Source organism: Manis pentadactyla, chromosome 3 (assembly GCF_030020395.1).
Source record: "Manis pentadactyla isolate mManPen7 chromosome 3, mManPen7.hap1, whole genome shotgun sequence".
NCBI lineage: Eukaryota > Metazoa > Chordata > Mammalia > Pholidota > Manidae > Manis > Manis pentadactyla.
Window position 1 is genome coordinate 69877731 of NC_080021.1, and position 22587 is coordinate 69900317.

Below are 22587 nucleotides of genomic sequence, written 5' to 3' on the forward strand. Positions count from 1 at the left end.
ATGGGTCCAAGCCTGGCGGAAGCCACAGAGGATGGGGGCGCCCCGGACGCCTCGCTTCCCGGCCAGCTCCGAACGGGCCTCCGCGCAGCTGCAGCCACGCTTCCCCCGGGGCGCAAGTGCAAAACACCTCAGGCCAGCATCCCGCCAGGGAACATAGCCGGGACGAAATTCACGTCCAAATACCGAAAACGGGTCGCGCAGGGGCAACGGAGGCGGCCGACCAGGGTTCACGCCCCGGAGGGAAGCGACCGTGATGTCAGGGCAGTTTACTCTGCCTTGAGAACTTTATGTGTCACAGACAGTGGGAATATTCGAGCCAAGTGCGTTTACCTCTGAGCGGCTCAATAAATTGGTCACGGAGTACCGAGGTGGAGGGACCACTGCTTTAAGTAGTTAGCACAGTATGGAACATTTACCTTGTGGTAGAATAAAGGTAGCGCTCGATGCGGCACGCTCCACGTTTCCTCACAGAAAAGTAAAGTCAGTCTCAACAAAACGGCAGAGTTCCCGCCCCAGCTCCGAGCCTGCCTGGAAGGCGCCGAACTCACACGGCCAGGGGTGGAAGGATGGCGGGGAGGAGAGATAGCTAACGAGGCAGCGTTGAGGTCTGTGGGCCCAGAACCCCGCTCTCGCCCCGTGGGCCTTCAACCCGGTGGTCTCCTGACCAGCTGCGCTCGGAGTCCTGCCTGGGGCTGAGCCAGGCCTGGGGGCGGGGCCAGAGGACGCCCCGCCCTGCCTGACGGTTTGATTAATGACTCTCCCGCCACGGAGGGGGCTTCGCAGGTGAGCTCGGAGCGGGGCGCGTCCAGCCGTCCGGACCTAACACCAAACTTGACTCGCGCGCGTAAAAGGCTCGCCCAGCCGGAGCTGGAAGCGGCGGCCCACTTCGGCTAGACGAGGATAAACTGAACCGCGCGGCCCTGGCCACGCAGACCTGCTCGACGCTCCTCGCTTGCTAGCGCCCCGAAGGCGAGCCCTGCACTGACGCCTCGGGAAAGGTGAGGGCTCCGACCGACCCCCGCCGCGCCGCGCGGTTCCCCGAATAGTTAGTGGGTGCCTTAGTCCAAGGAGAGGCCAGGGGTGTCCCATTCCTCCAGCAGAAACTACCCTGGGCTCCCGACCGTTTGTTTCCTCGGGGTCCCAGGCCCCGAGAGCGAATGGTGCGAGGGCGGCTGGGTGGGCACCTCGGGCCAAGGCGGGGCTAGGGCTTCCCGCCGCGCTGCGTGGGAATGAGCCCACCGTCTTACCTGCGACGCTGGCCGGATAACATTCCAGATGCGCGAACAAGTTCCGAACCCGAGTTGAGCTTGCGAGGTGGTCCTTCCCGGTAGCGCAGACCTTTCAATCTATGATGGGGAAGTAGAGTCAGTCTTCCTCAGCCTTCTAAGTTGCGCGGAACTCTCACAACCCACAGCTCTCCCCAGACGCTGGGGGGCAAACGCACCCCAGTCAAAAAGACCAACTTTGAGACCGCCCCGAACCACTTAAGGTGGCCGATCCCGCGCGCGCTCAGCGCAAGGGGAGAGGAGGCTGCGCCTCCCTGGGTCAAGCCTGAGCGGAGCGGCGCCCCGGCCTCACCGAGTCTTCGGTCCTCAGCAGGGCGTGCGGCACAGGAAGCTGCCATGGACCCCGACGATCCCGCAGGCAGCCCCCTGATCCGCAGCAATGAGCCCGCGCGCGCGGACGCCGCCCGCTGCGACTCCAGCCCGGGACGGTCCGGGCAGGGGCCTGCGGGGCAGGGCAGCTGCGCGCGCTTGGGGGGCGGGCGGCCCGCAGCCGCCAACGCGGCGCGGGAGCGAAGTCGCGTGCAAACTCTGCGGCACGCCTTTCTGGAGCTGCAGCGCACGCTGCCGTCCGTGCCCCCCGACACCAAGCTTTCGAAGCTGGACGTGCTGCTGCTGGCCACCACCTACATTGCGCACCTCACCCGCAGCCTGCAGGACGACGCCGAGGCGCCGCCCGACCCCGGACTGGGCGCCCTGCGCGGCGACGGCTACCTGCACCCTGTCAAGGTAGGCGGGCGGGGCGCACTGTGGAGATGGGGTATTGGCTGCACGTCCTCGTAATTTTTAGATTCAGAGTTATATTTGAGCCTTTGAAACTTTCTAAGTGTTTTAATTTACATAATTACATCTCCAATGTGGTTTTTATCAGATGTTTGAAAGTTTTACAAATTAAATGGAGTGATGGAATTGTCTGTCCCTAAGTACTCCTAGGAAAACAACGTTGAAAATTGTAAAACTGGTAGGAACAAAAATGAGACCCTTCCGCAACCCCCACAAAGTCATTTTCAGTCTGTTTTAATAAAAGCTATGATGGCCTAGACTGCTACCAAGAATGATGGAAAAACTAATGTGTTCATGTAATTTTCATGATAGATTGGCATATATGTTTAGTGAGCTTATTAAACATTATACTGAAATTTTGTAATGTACAAAATTAGCCAAGAGAATCCGTTTTCTATAATTTTTGTACATTACATTTAGATAGAATGGGCAAGGTTTTCTTTTAATGTGGTGTATGTGATTACGATTTATTGCCTGTATTTATTGTAACTCCATCATCCTTTTCTCCTAGGTTTGATTGAAATCCTGCATTGATCCAGCTTTCTAAAATGCATCTTCCCTATATTTTCTAAACCTAAATTTTCAAGTTTTTGGTTCCACCATTCTGAAATATTTAGACACACCCACAAATGCAAGATTAGGATTAAGCCTTAACTGTATCAGCATTCGATAAATTATTGAATATTCATTATTGAAATGTGGCAAAATACACCCTCGAATATTAACCTAAAATTTTGTGGTGGGGTTTAACAAAATTTACTTTGCAAATTTAATGAGCATTATGATAGACTCACTATGTCAAATGTAGAAATTTGAAAGTGCACTTATTTATAATTATGATAGACCCTATTCCATTCATGTGTTATATAACAATCTCATCTGAAGTCATTCATTATTAAGGTGTTGGTATTACAGTGTGCATTAGATTACTAATCAAATATATCAATAATATTAGATTGTTTTTGAGTTGACATTTCCCACATACTCTTTATTTAACATTAAGTAGACTTAATACAAAAAATCATCTGTTAGATGCCTCCTTGTGGGAGATATAATTCGGATGAGAATCAAGTTGTTTTTCACCTTGCACTGCTTTGAATAACTGTTAGAACCATTATTTTCATGTAATAATAAGCTTAAGAGTTTCTTGCTCTTGATTCATATGCCAAATGTTTGTGGTCTTATAACTTTAAAAAATTAAATCTTATTCTCTGAATCAATTATTTGAATTTTAAAACAAAGTTCTAGGGATAATGAAACAAGGCCAAAGGTTACCTCTTAAAAATGAAATTGATGGCTGAACAAGTAACTAGTCTTAAAATCATTTACTGAGTGCCTGCTATGTGCAAAGCACTGTTAGAAGAGTAAATACAATTAAGAATAAGACTCAATCCCTGCCCTAAATGAACCCATAATAGAGACAAAGACAAAAATACAAATACCAGTACTATAAGGGATAATGTATGTGCTATAAGAGAGCTATAACCATGTGCTGTGGAGGTTCGGAGGAAAGAGGTTTCATATCCACAATTGAAAGCACCCTGTATAAAATTATTTTATGGACACTAACAGAATGCTTAACTACTAAGTCTTTCTTTGATTAATCTAGTGCAAAAAGAATAAACACATTCTGATTATTTGTACTTCTTGGTTAATTAAAGATATGGTAACCATTAGTTAAAAAGTGTTCCAAAATGACTTTTTTTCCTGCCTCACAGCATAATGTTACTAAGTCTTACTTTGACCATCAAAGATCTATTAACAAATATTTCAATGCCTTCATTTTGAATCATCCTTATCAGTATTGAGGATTTAACATTGTTAGGAATTTACATTAAAAGCATCTCAAATGAAACTGTAAGGTTTAAGAGACCAGGTATCTGGGGCATAGCTTAAAACAATTTTTATCCCACAGGGATACAAGCCATTCTGATCAGCACCAGCATAACAAAAGCCAGTGATTCTCCAAGAGAACAGGGATATATTTCAGATTCTAACACTGGGAAAAAGCACAGATAACTTAATTGCATTGCCTCTGGAGAATCATTGTTGATAAACAGATAAATAATAATTTTAAAAATAAAGTTTTGTTGCTTTGGAGTTATTTAACTCTAAAAACCAAGAGTGCATCTCATCTTCCAGGAGGACTGGATTTTAAAATCAACACTTCATGAAAGAATTGCATATAGATAAAATTACCATTAAAGGTCTTCAGTTTCAGGTTCAGTTCTGGTTAATTATGTAAGTTTGCTAGATTGTTCTAAGCCTAATGAAACAACATGATTTTATTTTTATTTTTTAATTGGAATAAAGTTAAAGTTGATATACAATTATTATATTGGTTTTCGATGTTCAACATAGTGACTTGATAATTACATACACTATTAGATGCTTGCTACAGTAAGTGTAGTTCCCTGTTACCATAACAAGATATTACAATAGTATTGATTATATTATATACATGAAACAATATGATTTTTAAATATATCTTATTAGGTATAGTAGAAATCAGGATTGTGTTAATCTACACAATGCTAAAACAGACCACTGAAAAGTGAAATGTAAATCAGTCAACCAGCTTTTTGGCATGATGCTGACATGCAACCTAATCAATATTTTATCTGCATTTTTATCTCTGGCTTTTAAAACTATTTATGTGTGTACTGTAAATTCAGTTGAATAAAATCATTAGAAGCCTTTTGAAAATCCAAAGACACATAGTTCTTAAAAATGGAAGTTTTATTAAGTTCAAAGCAAATGAGGCAAAAATCCATATATGTATTTTTAATTTTGTTTCATTAATTACTTGTGTCCCAGACAAAATATAAGGAAGATGCTTTCATTTATCCCCACACTTGGTTGCATGATTTAGACTGATTTTCAATACAATGCACATAGCACATATCAACAATACCAGAGAGCATTCAGTAGTAATTTTATTTATCTTTAAATATATTTAATTTACATAGAATTCTCAAATTACATTTGAGGTTCATGCATGAACTTTTTATCCTCCAAGTGTCACCCCTTCTCAAAAAAAAGCTTTCTCTTCCTCTTCTTAAAAGGCCACTAATGCTACCATGAGGGACCCAACCTTAGGTCCTCTTCTAGCCCTAATTACCTACGCAAATACTATCACATTGGGGATCACAGCATTAACATATGAATCTGTGGGGTGTGATGGGGGCACAAACATTCAGTCCATTGTGCTATCACACTGGGTTCCTCAGGATAATGCAGAACTTAAATCTGGTCTAACAACTCTAGATCCTAACATATCAGAAAATTCTAGGCCAATTTCTAAAACACCTCAAAGTATCAACCAAAGGCAGGAATTCCAAGGCCAGGACCAGTGGTACACCCAGAATGTATAAGAATGTACACTGGTGATTTAAAAAAAAAAAAAAACCTGAAATGGGTTTGCAAAAATAAGTAGTCATTCTTATTACTATATCAAATGTATAATGCAAGGTTATTTATAGGAAGATTATTTAGGTGTAAACCATTTTAAATTCCAAGTAACACAAATGTTTTATTTTATCTGTATTTAAAATGTAGATTTCCAGCCAGAAAAATCTGAATTTAGGACTCTTAAATAACCTGAACTGCATGCGAGCAAATTAAGTTATCACATCAGGAGGCATAAAAATAGAACTTTTTTTGGTTGCTAAGAACAAACTTTCCAGTTAATATCACATGCCTATTTACTATTCCTTACGGCTATGTTTTACATATGGAATCCCAGTTTACAGGACAGTAACTGTAGTCAGAAGTACAATGAAGGCTTATATTATTCCAGATAAAATCTGACCCCACTTTACATTATGTAACTACTTCTGCAAAAGAGATTCATTCTGATTTAATTGGTCTGGAGTGTGATTTGGCAATCAGTATTTTTTAAAAGCCCCACCATGTAATTTTAATACACAGCTTGGGATAAGAACCCAGAGCTCTGGTCTTCAGCTTGTTAATAATTGTGCCTGTACTTTGGGCACTGTGGATTATCTGCCAGGCATATAAGAACATTTCAGGGTGCTGTATGAACAGCAGGTGAATGTTCACTGAGGAAGACAGCCTGCTGCTCACAGCAGCATTTACTCTTTGCAGCGTGGGACTCCACTGCTGACCTGTGTGAGTTGTACTTTTTTAGTCTAAAGACTTATCTTTATATAAAAAAAGTAGTATTTCTAATTAGTATTCCAAGAATAGAACTAAACTGAACATATGACCCCCCTCCAAAAAACAAAGAGAGGTTCATTCTGAAATTACTACTTAGGTGTTTTCATTATCATGCCTATTTGGCAATAAATTATATTGTTTAAGAGGTCCATTTTAAAGGTGAATTTAGAAAAATTACAATCAGTATACAAATGTGATAGTAACTGAAAGCTTAGAGCTGTGTGATGCCAATACATCCAGACACGATCTGGATGTTTTATCTATATAACACCAAGCATTCTGACATGTGCAACTTCTAGATATTTCTTTTAGCTAAATAAAATGTTTGGGTTCAATTAATCACTCTTCATTGTAGTTCTTTGACAAATGTAGACATATAGTACTTACCATGTATAACTTTTTAAAATATCTTTAAAGCCAGCAATCTTGTTTGAGGCTTAATTTTGACTTAGGTTTAGTTTAAAAGTAAAACATTGTAGGTTTACATTTAGTTCCAAATTAAAATATCAGTTGTCCTCTAGATTCACAATTGCACTTGTTACTAGCTTCATAATATTGCATTTGCATGTAGATGTTTGGAATTTTTAATATTACTATTACAGATGGTTGTATCTGTCATAGATACTAACTTTTGGATTCTTGTTTAAATATTCTTTTTCAGAAATGGCCCATGAGATCAAGATTATACATTGGTGCTACTGGTCAGTTTCTGAAGCATTCTGTCTCTGGAGAAAAAGCAAATCATGGCAGTACTCCAACAGATTCACAGTCTTAGGCTCTCCCCTAATGGGGGCTGGTAGAAGGTGGTGTCTGTTGTTTTTAAATACTATGAAATAATTCTATTTATTACATCATACATAACAAACATTATTTCTGAAAGTTTACATATGCCATAGTTGGATGTTCACATTTATCTATGGAATTAAATAATGAGTCTTGTATAAAACACACATACATCTTATCTAGTCATTGTGAGGGTCACTACTACATAGTGCAGTAGAAAATACTAGAAAAAAGAAAACTGTGTATATATCCAAAGAATGCACACATTTTCTGTAGCACATCTATTAAAAACTGAAAAGCTGATATCTATTGAGAGTCTTCCTAGTTTAAAAAATAAAAGCTGTGTTTGTAACATATCAGTATTCCATTTTTGTGGAAACCAGTTGGTGCTTACAGTTGGTCTAAGAAGCCATTTCATTTGGAAGGTACGAGAGCATTTATTCAGTTTAGTTTACTATTGTTGAGGTAATAGGAAGTTGCAGTAACTTCTATAACTAGTTATTTTTCCCCCTTAAAAAACTCGCTTAGAGTATTACAAATAGTTTGCATCATAGGATAAGCCTTGGCCACCTTCCTAGATGATTATTAAAGTATCTTCTTATGTTTCCAAATTATGGAAGGCACTCGATGTGGGCAGCAGAGTTCATCACCCTCCTCCCTGGCCACTTCATATCCACCCCGCCCTCATTCAGGTCCTGGATGGGGTGAGCCAGTGCAACTGCGGCCACTCTAGAGAGAACAGCGTGTTCCTGCCTGTCAGGGACCTTGGGTGAGCCCCCATGTCCCTCCCCCATCACAGCTTTGGCCGGGTTCCTTCTCCCCTTGTTAAATGCTGCTCACAATCTACCTATGTGGCCATTAAGAAATAGAAGAAACCCTGTCTGATTTGGAAATTGTGGCACTGATATGCTCCTTAAGGGGGTCTGAGTGACCATCCTAAGATAAATGAGGCCATAGCAGACCCCCTAAATCTGCCCCAATTTGAACCTGCAACCACGGAAGGTCATCAGCCACTGGCCTCTCCCACCACACTTCATGCCAAGTGCCCAGGGAGCAGCTGTTTTTCTGCCCGATTGTGCCAGAGATTTCGTTTTTCAGCAGGAGGTTGGGGGTCAGAGCTATGAAGTAGAAATGTACATCAGGAAACATATGGAATCTCAAAACAACAGGGTACAATAGAAACACCTGAAAAAGAATCATCCATCTCTTGTCACATCTCTACTGATTTAGGTTCCCCTTTATCTCCCTTTCTTGTTTTTCTCTCCAGTCTTTACTATTTCACTTTCCAACTGTTAAGTTCTTTTATTTTTCAATAACCCACAGTTTTAAAGTAGCTGAATTTGATCCAGGATTAGCAAATACTAAGGTATTTTAATAGTCTTAGTTGAATTAACATAATAGTTGAATCACCATTTTATTTTCTCTTTGCCTCAGTTTTCTTTTAGCTTTTGGCAATGAAATGAGTAAAAGACCATTTGAAGACCAAACTATCATTCAGTTGATTCAGCTGAACATGACCATGTTTTGGCTCATATCTGATAGTTTATAATCTTTATTACTTTAATGTGAACATTCCTTGTAATGTGACCAAAGCATGTCTTTAAAAGAAAAGGCATATAATAAAAGCTTTCTGCCTACTAATATGTAGCAAAAATATGTGTATACTTAAATATTTGTGAATGCATTTACTCACATCACATTGAAAAGAATAAAAAGTAAAATGAGATATGGATTCAGACATTCATCATTATAAGTTATGTGTTAAGAATAATCTTTTATCTTAAGGAATGAAATCAATTTTTTAAAAATTATAACAAGAATTTTAGAGAAATAGTTTTCTTGTGAATAATTGTTTGGCTACAGTTGTTAAAACGTATAATTGAGGGAGAATTATGACTTTTGTTGAATTACAGACTTTTCTAAATCATTCTGTTAAATAGTTAAGCTTTGCCTTTCCCGGTATTACTTCTTATTCTTGTCCACTTAACAAATGTTTTAATGCTACAGAAGCATATTTTTCTCATAGGTTTTCATAACATTATTAAATTTCCAAATATGCTAACAGCTTTTGGTAAATTGGAAAATCCCAGAGGAGAAATTACATATTTTCACCCAAAGGTTCAAAGGAGCATGCTCTTTTAATTATTGGTACATGGTAAGGGTAAGGGGTATTATTAAAATAAAATAAAACACTAATTTGAAAATCAGTCTGTTAAATTTGTGTCTTTCTCTGTGGATATTTAACAAATACTGAAAGGTATTTTTGAAAATTTTCTAGAAGATAGATAACTATTTGGCATTAGCTTCTTCACCATGCTGTTCTTAATGGAGTGTATTAGGACTGGAGAGGGAGAATGTTTGGATCACAGTATAACCCAGTACTTAAAATCTGCAAAGGAAATCCCCAGTTAAATTTCTGCCAGCTCACTCAGCTCTCTCAGTGATATGACATATATTTAAATTCCTCTATAATGGTAATTTTGCAGGATAGGGAAATGCCTCTTGAGAGGCATAACCAGTTCCAACAGACTTTAAAAATTGTTTCTTTTCCTGATTATAAAAGTACAGTGCAGTTTATCATATGTGAATTATACATCAATAAAGTTATATTAAAACTACATACATACTCATTTTTTAAAATTTAATAACAGAAGGAATAAAGTGGAAAGTAAAAGTCCTACAGTGAAAGTGGGTGTTTGGGATAAAAATGGAGTTATCTATTCACATGTCACTTGGCAGTAAAGAGTGGTTTTGCATTTTTAGAAGGCTTATTTGACCCAACTAATTCAATCTTAAAGATATCCTAAACAGTGCTTTTCTTATCTATTCATGGGGACATTATTTAAACTTAGAAGAAGCAGTACAATAAAGAAAATAAATGCTGATTGATCTTACTGAAATGCACAGTAATTATTTTTGTTCAAGATCCTTTTTAGGTTAAATTATTCAATAATTTCTCTTTCTCTCAAAGAGCTTCATTTTATATTCATGAAAGCAACTGACAGTTATCATCAGGTAAAAAGAAGTATTCAGGCTCTAGTACGGTGGTTCTTTTTTTTTGGAGTGGGGAGATAATTCTATATATACTTTTTCCAGCACATTAATCTTTTTCTTTAGAACTCAGTGTATTATAGTGCCATTCTGAGGAAATGAGTCAATACAGACAAAACATCTCCACAGTGGCCAATATGATTTCCTTAGAAATCAACACATGAATTATAAGACAAGTTGCTTGTTGACTCTATATAAAATTATATTATTATTAACTTAAAGGAAGAATAAATTATAAACCAGATTGCTTCTGATCCAAATTTATGTATTAGATTTCTTAGTTTGAGAGGATAGCTTAATCTAAATGCTCTTTCCTAATTATAGATAGGTTGTTGCAGATTGTATCAATTATGTATTTTATTTGAAAAGCTATATAACCTTTGACCTTTCAAGCACCAGTGGGTTCCATCTTAATTTGGTGACAATTCTTTTTTTTTAATTATTGCTGGAGGATGTGATGTGTACAGTTTCTGAGATGACATACAACTGTTAGTGTACTATTGCTATCTTTCTTCATGAGTACACACTTTTTAATTTTTAATTTTTGTTATTTGTTGTCACCTAACTTAAAAAATATCCAAAAGCTAAGATTCCAAATTTTTAAAAGGAACACTAGAGAAATATTATAAATTTGTATATCTCAAACCAATTTGTATCTACTTTTGTTACATACTGGTAACTAGCAGTCTTACCTGAAACTGTTGTACTGAAAAAAACAAATGCCTTGTAAATCCTATAGGTTTGCTTCTTGTAAACTTTGAGTGTGGCACAGATGGTACTGCAGCACAGCTGGGAATGAGGGACATTAAGTATTCTTGCCTAACTACATAAGCCCGGGTAGGGCTTCCCTTCCATGTTTATACAAGTCTTGGTTTCAACCCATAAGAGAAACCAGCTCAGTGAACTGTACCTCCATCACTCAAACTCTTTCATTATAAATTAAACCATGGCATTTAGCTGTCAGAAGCTTTTAAATTATAAACTGAAGAATAATCTTAACTATTAGACTTAAAGATTATGTCAATAGTCATTTCCTGTGCGTATGAATGTTACTGAAGAAACATGCATTCCTGCCTTCTCAGGACCAAGAAGTATGTATGTGGGGAGCTCTGGGGATGGACTTAAATCACTTGTCTCCATTTTTATGGCCAATGTGAGGTCTAAATAAGCACTATTTTAAACATTCTTGTTTTCAAATAAGTTCTGAAATTATTCAAGTTAAAATTTTAAATGTGTGCTATTATAAGGCATCTTAATACTTGATATAAATGGGGTCATATATGACCCCATATATCATGTGGATCATTTTTTTTAATTGAGCTGTAAAAAAAAAGTCCTGTGCGAGACTGTATCTACTCTATATGCAGCTCATGTGTGCCTTTTGCTGACTGTAAGCCCTTGTACTGGAGTCATCTTGAAATGTAGGCTATAACCAAGTGAGAAAAGTGGTATGCAAGGGCAGAAATAAGAGAGTCAAAAGAGAAGGTGGGAAGTGGGAAGCTTTTTTCAGAATGAGGAGGCCAGTTCCACCTATATGTGTTGTGTTCTGGAACTCTCAGAAAAGACTGCCTTGATGCTGGTCCACACCTGGCCTCAGAGGTGAAGAGAGCAGCCACACTATTCATTACATGTAGTGGGCCCAATGGGTCTATCTCTCTCTTGGGCCAGACAGCGAGTAGCAGAGGCTGGGCAACGTCTAGAGTGAAGGTGGTGGTGGGAATGGCTAGACGCAAGACAGAAACTTCCTGTCACCTTAAAAAATAACTGCTGGTCTCTCCTTCCATTAACCCAGGCAAGCCTCACCCAGACTTAGGGTCACTCTAGATTACACTAGTGGCCTCCCCTCCATTGTTAACAGAAGGCAGAACTTCTATGAAAATGAATGGTGGGAGGTGAAAATACGATACTCAAGATCTACCTTTAGTCAACTTGAGGAAGTAGAAAATGGGAAGGCAAGAACAGATGGAAAAAGAAATTGATTCTAGCAAAGAGACCTAAATCCCATTTCCTAATAGGGGATGAAGTGGGGACCATCTATGTAAGTAAATTTCCTTTGTGCAAGCCACAGTTTACTAAGGAGAGGAAGGGATCATATATTTTTAATTATTAAACTAATTTGGTAGTCCAAAGCCTCTCCTATTAGTGATCACAGCACCTCTGGTTAAGGGCAGGTTCCTCCCAGAATGAACTCATTGTATACCTTTGAAGTCACAGAACTGCCTCAGAATCTCTTGCAAGATAATGGACCTAAAATTCAAACTTTATTAAGAAATGGAATTCTAAATTCCAAAAATTACCCTCTATGTGTAAGAGCCAAGTTTGAAAGTCTATAGATAGTTCTAACTGGTAACAGAGGTGAGGGTCAGGCCAAGTGGCAGGCAGGTAGCCTTGCCATAGACACATCTCTGCTGTCATCTGCCTTGAGTAGAGTGAGGAAGCGTAGGGCATCGAGGAAACAGGGGCAAGAGCTAGCCTCGCCACCCTTCTCTAGGCAAGAAGGGAGGCTGCAGACCCTTGGAGAAGCCCTGGATTCTGCACAGAGCCACAGCCACATGAGGCCAGTGTGGCGCACAGCTGAGGAGGAGGAGCCTCTGGGCCCTGCAAGCTGTCACAGGGGTCCGGGCTGCACTGCCAGGGCCCAGGGACCCTGAAGAATGGGGGCCCTCAGAACAGGAGGTCATAAGCAGGGCTCAGGGCTCAGCAGTGACACCAGCACACTCCGTCAGGCAGGTCAGGGCCCAGAGGCCAGGTGGCCCGCAGGAGCCTGCGATCTCTCCTTCCACCTCTGTCGTACACGTAATTCTCCCTAAAGCTAACCAGGGAACAAGGGCAAGGACAGGTAGGAAGCCCACTGAGCAGGGAAAATGGGCTGATAGAGTTTCAACTTTGACTTCACTGCGTATTTGTTTGCGTGTTTGGCATTTGTGTTTCCTCTTCAAGGGTGAGAATTCTAGAACAAGATAAAGTTGGATATAGGACATAAAGAAAGCTACTTTAGTTTCCTCACATTTGTGTCCTGGTGTGGACATTTTAATGTGCTCATACCATTGAGATGGATTATCTGCATTGAAAATTCTCAACTTAATTGTTCAGTATTCCTTTTTAGAATTTCTGGTTTAGAAAACAGCTAAATGAGTGACTGTGGTAATACTGAGGACATCCATGGACCTTTATGAGTGGTTAGGAAAATTCACAGGGTGTGAGAAGCCTGCCCAGGGTTGCCCAGCAGGTCAGTGGCAGAGCCAGGATTCAGACTCAAGCTGTCTGGCTCTGGGAGTTCTTAAGGCTCTGTGAAGCTGCCTGCCCTGTTAGGTGCCCAGATGCTTCAAGCACTCCAGTATGCTACCCCCAGTCCTGTTGGAAAAACATCCTTCTTTGCTGCAGGTTTCTCTCTGTGATAAGCATTGGCTTAGTGTTTGCCCTCAATACATTTCCCTTGCCTTTTCACCCTCTTCCCCTTAATTAACAAAGTTGATGTGAAAAAGTAGCCAAGAAAGTGCAATGTAGGCCATGCAATGCAAGACAGGCATGTTTTCTCTGGCTGGTTAGTTCTATTAGGTGAAGAGGTAAAGGTGGCAAAGTGAAGTGTGATGCAAAAAAAAAACAAGAGGCCATAAAGGAAAAGATGGGTGGATAATTTTGACTACATAAAAATTAATTCATGAAACCAAAGAAAAAAACCACAAGCAAGATGAAAAAACAAAAAGCAATCCAGGAGGAGAGGCACTCAAGATGGCAGCATGAGTAAGGTGGCAGAAATCTCCTCCCAAAACCATATATATTTTTGAAAATATAGTAAATACAACTATTCCTAAAAGAGAGACCAGAGATACAGTACAACAGCCAGGCTACATCTCCATTGGCGAGAACTCAGCATCTCACGAAAAGGGTAAGATACAAAGCTGTGACCTGGTAGGACCCGAGCACTCCCCCAATCCCAGCTCATCAGTGGGTGGAAAGGGTCAGAGTGGGGAGGGAGTGGAAGCACAGGACTGCTAAATAACCAGCCCTAGTAATCTGCACTGGGAGCACAGACACACATCACATGGTGTAATGGATATTAGAGAAATGGAAAAGTAAAATCTGAGACGGAGACTGTGAGCAGTTCCCCACAGCCAGCTCCTCTGGGACAATAGAAAAGCCAGTGCTTTAAAAGTCTTAGAGGAACAAGGGCTTAACAGGTGGACAAAATCATCCCGGCACACTCAGCCCAGCAGACTGTGAACCTTAAGGAACCTCAGGCATCCTAACCCCCTGGGTGGCAATGCAACTCCTAAGCCTCTCACGGCAATAGGGAGGTTGCCATTCATTCCCCTCCGCTGGTGCTGCAAGCAAACCAGCTGACCGACCACTGCTGCTGAACATCCAGGGAGCAGCCCCACCAACAGCAACCACACAGAGTCTCCTCCCAGCGTGCAGCTAACCGGGACAGACCCAGAGGCTGCCGCCTGCACACAGCTTCCCAGCACAGGCAGAGGAAGCTGGGGCAAGGTCTAGAAGGCACAAAGGGATGCCATTCTCACAGGAGAACACACCTGGCACGTCTGTGATGCCCGCAGTGCCCTATGCTATCCCGAGGGCCACCCTGCCCATGGCAGCTCAGGAGATTAACCCAGACACTGCTTCCAGTGTGCAGGTAACTGGCACAGGCAGCAGAGAAGGGCAAGGAGACCGGCAAGCAGTAAGGGACTTTGCTCTCCCAGCTGACCCATGTGCTGAATTTTGACATATAGAGAAGACATAATAACCATTCTCCTTAAAGTTTTCCAAAAAATAGAAGAGTAGGGAAAACTTCAAAACTCATTAAGGCCAGCATCACTCTAATAACAAAACCAGGCAAAGACACTACAAAAAAAGAAAATTGTAGACCAATATCCCTGATGAACATAGGGGCAAAAATACTCAACAAAATATTAGCAAACCAAATTCAAAAATACATCAAGAGTACCGTACACCATGACCAAGTGGGATTTATCTCAGAGATGCAAGGATGGTACAATATTCAAAAATCCATGAACATCATTCACCACATCAACAAAAAGAAGGACAAAAAACACATGATCATCTCCATAGATGCTGAAAAGACAATTTGGTAATGGCACAAGAACAGAGTCACAGACCAGTGGAACAGAATAGAGACTCCAGACATTAACCCAAACATATATGGTCAATTAATATATGATAAAGGAGCCATGGACATAAAATGGGGAAATGACAGTCTCTTCAACAGATGGTGCTGGCAAAACTAGATAGCTACATGTAACAGAATGAAACTGGATCACTGTCTAACCCCATACACAAAAGTAAATTCAAAATGGATCAAAGACCTGAATGTAAGTCATGAAACCATAAAACTCTTAGAAAAAAACATAGGCAAAAATCTCTTGGACATAAACATTAGCGACTTCTTCATGAACATATCTCCCTAGGCAAGAGAAACAAAAGCAAAAATGAACAAGTGGGAGTATATCAAGCTGAGAAGCTTCTGTACAGCAAAGAACACCATCAATCGAACAAAAAGGCATCCTACAGTATGGGAGAATATATTCATAAATGACATATCCGATAAAGGGTTGACATCCAAAATACATAAAGAGCTCATGAACCTCGACAAACAAAAAGCAAATAAGCCAATTAAAAAACGGGCAGAGGATAAGAAAGAAACAAATCCTACCATTTGCAAAACATGGATGAAGCTGGAGGACATTATGCTCAGTGAAATAAGCCAGGAGGAGAAAGACAAGTGCCAAATGATTTCCCTCATTTGTGGAGTATAACCACGAAGCAAAACTAAGGAATAAAATAGTAGCCGACTCAGAGACTCCAAGAAGGGACTAGTGTTTACCAAAGGGGAGGGGTGTGGGAGGCAGGTGGGGAGGGAGAGAGAAGGGGATTGAGGGTATTATGTTTAGTAAATATGGTGTGGGGGATCACAGGGAAAACAGTGTAGCACAGAGAAGGCAAATAGTGAATCTGTGGCATCTTACTACACTGATGGACAGTGACTGCAATGGGGTATGGGAGGGGGACTTGATAATATGGGTAAATATAGTAACCACATTGTTTTTTCATGAGAAACCTTCATAAGAGTGTATATTAATAATACGTTAATAAAAAATTTTTTTAATTAAAAAAAATAAAAATAAAAAATGGGCAGAGGATCTGAACAGACACTTCTCCAAAGAAGAAATTCATATGGCCAACAGGCACATGAAAAGATGCTCCACATTGCTAGTCATCAGAGAAATGCAAATTAAAACCACAATGAGATATCACCTCACACCAGTAAGGATGGCTACCATCCAAAAGACAAACAACAACAAATGTTGGCGAGGATGTGGAGAAAGGGGAACCCTCCTACACTGCTGGTGGGAATGTAAATTAGTACAAACATTGTGGAAAGCTGGAAAGCAGTATGGAGGTTCCTCAAAAAGCTCAAAATAGAAATGCCATTTGACCCAGGAATTCCACTTCTAGGAATTTACCCTAAGAGTGCAGCAGCCCAGTTTGAAAAAGACAGATGCACCCCTATGTTTATTGCAGCACCATTTAAAATATCTAAGAAATGTAAGCAACCTAAGTGTCCATCAGTAGATGAATGGATAAAGAAGATGTGGTACATATACACAATGGAATATTATTCAGCCATAAGAAGAAAACAAATCCTACCATTTGCAACAACATGGATGGAGCTAGAGGGTATTATGCTCAGTGAAATAAGCCAGGTGGAAAAAGACAAGTATCAAATGATTTCATTCATCTGTGGAGTATAAGAACAGGGAAAAAACTGAAGGAACAAAACAACATCAGATTCACAGAACCCAAGAATGTACTAAAAGCTACCAAAGGGAAAAGGATTGGGGAGGATGGGTGGGAAGGGAGGGATAAAAGGGAAAAAGAGGCATTATGATTAGCAGACATAATGTGGGGTGGGGAGCACGGAGAAGGCTGTACAACACAGAGAAGACAAGTAGTGATTCTATAGCATCTTACTACGCTGATGGACAGTGACTGTAATGGGGTATGTGGTGGGGACTTGATAAAGGGGGGAGTCTATTAACCATAATGCTGCTCATGTAATTGTATATTAATAATACCAAAAAAATGATATTAAATGTAAATAGACAAAATATTTAAAAAATAATAAAAAAGCAATCCAGGCGTCTTTTGAAGAATGAATGTGGACCGAGCAACTCAGGAGTTGTCACAGGTAGTACCGATGGAATTGGAAAATCATATGCAGAACAGTTAGCAAAGCATGGACTGAAGGTTGTCCTTATCAGCAGATCACAGGATAAACTGAACCATGTTTCCAGTGAAATAAGAGAAAAATTCAAAGTGGAAACAAAGACCATTGCTGTTGACTTCGCATCAGAAGATATTTATGACAAAATTAAAACAAGCTTGGCAGGTCTTAAAATTGGTGTTTTAGTAAACAACGTTGGAATGTCATATGAATATCCGGAATACTTCTTGGATGTTCCTGACTTGGACAATATCATCAAGAAACTGATAAATGTTAATGTTCTTTCTGTTTGTAAGATGACACAGTTGGTGCTGCCTGGCATGGTAGAAAGGTCAAAAGGGGCGATTCTGAACATCTCCTCTGCCAGTGGCATGTATCCAGTCCCACTGATGACCATGTACTCGGCAACCAAGGCTTTTGTAGATTTCTTCTCTCAGTGCCTCCATGAAGAATATAGGAGCAAGGGCATCTTTGTGCAGAGTGTCCTGCCATACTTCGTAGCCACAAAACTGGCTAAAATCCGAAAGCCAACTTTGGATAAACCCTCGTCAGAGACGTTTGTGAAATCTGCAATTAAAACAGTGGGCGTGCAATCCCGCACCAATGGATACCTGGTCCATTCTCTTATGGGTGCAGTATCCTCAATCCTGCCTTCTTGGATATATCTTAAAGTGAGCATGATTGTAGGCAAGTCCATACGAGCTCGCTATCTGAAGAAAAACAAGAAGAACTAAGCATTGATCACTGCGTAGAGTAACTTGGCCAGATGCTTCAGCCTGTGCGTGTTTATTGCAAGGCACCCACCCATCTCAAAAACCTTCAGTTGCCGTTTTAATGTTACTAATAAGGTTAAATGGTGTCATGATTGGGAGGAAAGCAGAAGCGCTTTCAGAAGTTCCTGATATAAATTCTAGATATTCCCAGGAGTTATTTTGAAGTTTAACACAAATGGTCATATTAAATGGATAGAGAACTAATATGAGTGGGAACAGTGTAATGGAAGGAAAACCATTATAGCAAATCATGGTAGAGTCATACATAACACTCAACAGTTTTCATCTGGCCCAAAATGCCAATGATGATTATTTTGTATTTAATCTGAAGCATACTTTAAAAAGTAATGGCCAGCTAGTCTTCTTTGTTTTTAACACTTCGAGGGAGTAGAGATGAATTGATTCACTTACAGGAGGACACACTGCAATTTGCAATTTGCATAGCTCTCTGTCAGTTTTTCTAAAAGTATATTCCAGTTTGTGCATTTATACACTCAAAGGTAGCTAATGATGTAAAAATAATATGTGGAAATTGAGGTTTTTTTGACACGTGAAGCCCACTAAAATATGCTTTCCTCTAATACATATTCTCAGTTTAAGTATGTGTGAATACTAAAAGTTTTAATGTATGATTTATAAAGATAAATGGGCAAAATATGCATTGAGATGGGCAGCCACCTGTGGTACCACTAAAACGCTGACCCAAGAAAGTGGCCTGCTTGTACCTCAGCCACCTTTGTTTCTGCACTGCACGAATACTGCTCACATCTGTGACAACAGGCTGCCCCTAGAGCAGTAATGGTATCAGTGAAGTAGTAGTATACTTTTAAGACAGTGCCCTGTGGATAACAATACAATTAGTTTTAATAAGAAGAAAGGTATAAAAGGACAAAATATGATATAAAAGGTGATATATACATGGTGATGGTTGAAAACATATTTCTTTGGTGGTTGAAGACACTTCTTTGGTGCTTGCAATTAAGACCATTTTTATACTGGCTTAATGTAAAGTAAGACTTGCTTTTATCCTGCTATATATTGCTTAGGGAACTCACCAAGAAATAATTCAATGTTGTAAAACATGTAACACAGAAGGTAGGCCTTTACGTAGGCTGTGGTTCCTAGGTTCTAGGTTTAAGCACCAGTAAATCTGCAAAAAAAAAAAGAATTTTTAATTGGAATGTTGAAGTGTTTCTAGCTTCTAATTTTGCAGCTAAGGATATAAAACAAAAACAGGAAAGCCCAAATTACCATATGCTATTAGCATTCTTGTATGAAAGACTTCTTAGCACTAAAAAGTAGGAAGAACATAATCTTAGAATAATGAATAATTATTTAAGTTCAATAAATTCAGTTTTAATGAAAAAAAAAAAAGCAATCCAGGAAAAAAAGTCACAGTAGTAATTTCCTTTATATCAAAATCAGCCCTCAGAATTTAAAAGAAAGGATCAGTTACTCAGTAGAGAATTCTGAAAATTGATTTGCAAAATTCAGGGCATATATGATATTCAGGGCATTTTATGAATAAAAGTTTATAGAAAGAAATCAAACAGCCAATAGCTTTATAAAAAGATACCCAAATTCACTTTTGATTAATATAAACTTTATAAGCAATGAAATAACACATTCCACCGATCAGAATGACACAAAAAGTCCAGTTATAAGATAAATAAGTCCTGAGGATGTAATGCACAGCCTGGTACATTACAGTACTGCATCTAACAATACTGTATCATATATCCAAAAGTAGCTGAGAGAATACCTCTTAAAAAGTCTCATCATAAGAAAAAAATTGTAACTATGTGAGATGCTGGATGTTAACTGAATTTATTGTGGTAATAATTTTGCTAAAAAAACATTATGTTGTACACCTTACAATATGTTACATATCAATTACATCTCAATAAAACAGGAAAAATAATTAATTGGTTTCAGAGGGTAAGTGACAATGACTAATTTATCTGGTATACTAGAGTTAAATTGTTTTAACCAGGACCATAATGCTTGAGAATGTATGTTTTTGATGAAAATAAATCTGTAATTTTCATCCTCATGCATTTTTCCCCTTTCTCAGATAATATTAAATGGAGGAATGTGTGTGGGGGAGGAAGTATACAAATTAAAAATACCCATTATTGGTGAGGGTGTTGGAAATGAGGACAACTGCACAGCTGGAATGTAAGCTCTTAAATACAATTTAGAAATATATCTCAGTATTTTAATTGTATATGCTCTGACAGCAATTCCACGTTAAAAGAATTTCCCCTAAAGATGCACTGAAGTTCACAAATGTATGCAAGAATAGTTATTGCATGTATCGATCACCTATTACCTCACAAGTTAGAGATTTAACAGTATTGGCTGCACCCAAGTAACCTATCAAAAATGCAGACCTGAGGATGTAAAACACACCTGCTCAAATCCCTCCAGTGATTCCCTATTATTTAACAGTGATGTCTAACTTCTTAAGTTATTCTATGAAACCCCACTTAAATCACTGCCCTTACTCTCCACCACTTCCTGTTTTACACTTAAAGTTGTAGAACACACACACACACACACACACACACACACACACACACATACACACTGCTATTTCATGCTTCAGTGCCTTTGTTCATCAATCATCAGTTGGTCCACAAATATTTTTGTAATATTATGACACACATTGTTCATTGCTTATTATATCACTTAGGAACTGCCGCCAGCTGCTAATAAGAAAGACTCAACCATAGTGGTTTAAATAAGTTAGGATTATTTTTCTCACATAAAAGAAATCCACAAGTTGGTAGTCCAGGGCTGGTAAGATAGCTTCATAAAATCATCAGGGTCCAAGGTTTCTAGTTACTTCTCATTGGCCAGCATTGGGACACAAGTTCCACCCAGGTGTAAGGAATGAATATTGATCTGGTTGAAATATCTGTAAAGTGTAAAAAGAAAGAGGCTTATAAAGGGTCTTAGTGACCTACAGAATCATTGGGATGAAACAAATGTATGCTGAATTTATAGAAACAATTTCCAAAGTCATTCCGCAAAGTGGGCTGCTAAGGCAGGCTGATACTTCTGCCGTGATCTAGACTGCCTAACAAATGGGAAGCTGCCCACGCACCACACAGTGCTGATTCCAGAAACACACTGCCTTTGCTGCATCTATGTCAGCAAAATGAATAGCTCCTAGCCTGCTTTTTCCCCCACACAACTCTATTTAGAATTCAGGCTTTACACCAATGCACTTGATTGGCAGGACCCAATTCGTATCCAGAATCCTAGCTGCATGAAAGCCTTGGAATGTATAATACTTACTTTTCAGCCTCCACAGTACAGAAATGCAGATAAAAGGAGGCTAGAATAGCTACTGAGTGAGCCAGTCCTCAGCATCTATCACAGAAAGCAAGAGAAGAGGCAAACAGATTGGCTTAGACCTAAGGCTAGGCCCATACCACAAACAAAATCTAGGTCCATCATCAGTGAAGAGTCTACTCTGACACAACCTACTGAGGATGTTGTCTACTGAGGATGGCTACCCTTCGTGGGTATCTGGCCCAGTCTTAAAAGATCAAGGATGTCTTTCCTAAGGCAGAGGGACAAGAAGAACATTCTAGTCATAGGGAAAAGCAAGTGAGAAGGATATGCTGCTTGAAAGTGCATGGGGATGAGGGAGAGATACTGCACATATATTATTTCATTTTATCCTTACAAACATCCTAGGAATAAGTACTCTGCCATTCCCAATTTTCAAGTCAAGGAGTTCCTTGAAAGGCACATCAAAGGATTTGGATTTAAGGGCAGCCATAAATCCTCCATGGAAATGCAGAGGTGTCAGGTGTTGGGGAGTTGCTGGTTAGAAGAGAGGAGAAGAGACTTCCAAATGGCATAAAACCATAAATATAGTGAAAAATAAAATGGACTGGGAAAAGTTATTTGAAATGCATGTAACTGATAACTGACAAAAGATTAGTATCCAGATGTCTCAGTTGAGAGTTTCAGCCTTGGGCAAGTTCACTCTGGATTCAGTGAAACCAAAAAATGACAACAGAACACTTGGGGTTAAAAAGGGGCTTATACCAAGCTTTATTCTCACGGTGGCAGGTCAGGTGCTAGAACCCCATCTGCCTCCATCTCAGCCTCTGCCCCAGGCTCTGCCCTTGCCTCCTCTCCTGCTTCCCTCTCTTGCTCTCTTCTCTAGGCCCTGCTCCCAGAGAAGAGCTCCTAGGAGGAACTGGAGGAACTCTTTTTCTGTAACAACACAGGCAGTAATGGCTTATCTTGAGTGCATATACAAGCATGTGCCTGCTCAGTAGGCTAAGTATTACATCATCTCTCAAACACAATGAGTAGATTAGGATCAGGTGAGGATCCTAGCCATGGAACTTTCATTTTCCCTATGCCAGAATATATAAAGTAATTTTGCAAATCAATTTTTTAAATGGCAAATATTCCAATAAAAAACTGGCAAAGGCTATGATTTACAGAAGAGAAATCCCAAATG

At 39.9% G+C, this 22587-nt stretch overlaps 2 protein-coding genes across 2 annotated transcripts; both read left to right on the forward strand.

Annotated features, from left to right (window-relative positions):
* The first annotated feature begins 1497 nt into the window (after window positions 1-1497).
* Window positions 1498-8434, forward strand: TCF24 (transcription factor 24). Its single transcript, XM_036886279.2, has 2 exons — window positions 1498-2012; window positions 6907-8434. The coding sequence occupies exons 1-2, from the start codon at window positions 1623-1625 to the stop codon at window positions 7018-7020; spliced, it is 504 nt and encodes a 167-aa protein (XP_036742174.2). The 5' UTR covers window positions 1498-1622; the 3' UTR covers window positions 7021-8434.
* A 6194-nt stretch (window positions 8435-14628) lies between these two features.
* LOC118912844 (very-long-chain 3-oxoacyl-CoA reductase-like) lies at window positions 14629-19472 on the forward strand. The gene is made up of 2 exons (XM_057499330.1): window positions 14629-14715; window positions 17253-19472. Exons 1-2 carry the CDS (start codon window positions 14629-14631, stop codon window positions 18057-18059), a joined length of 894 nt encoding a protein of 297 aa, XP_057355313.1. The 3' UTR covers window positions 18060-19472.
* Window positions 19473-22587: the final 3115 nt, after the last annotated feature.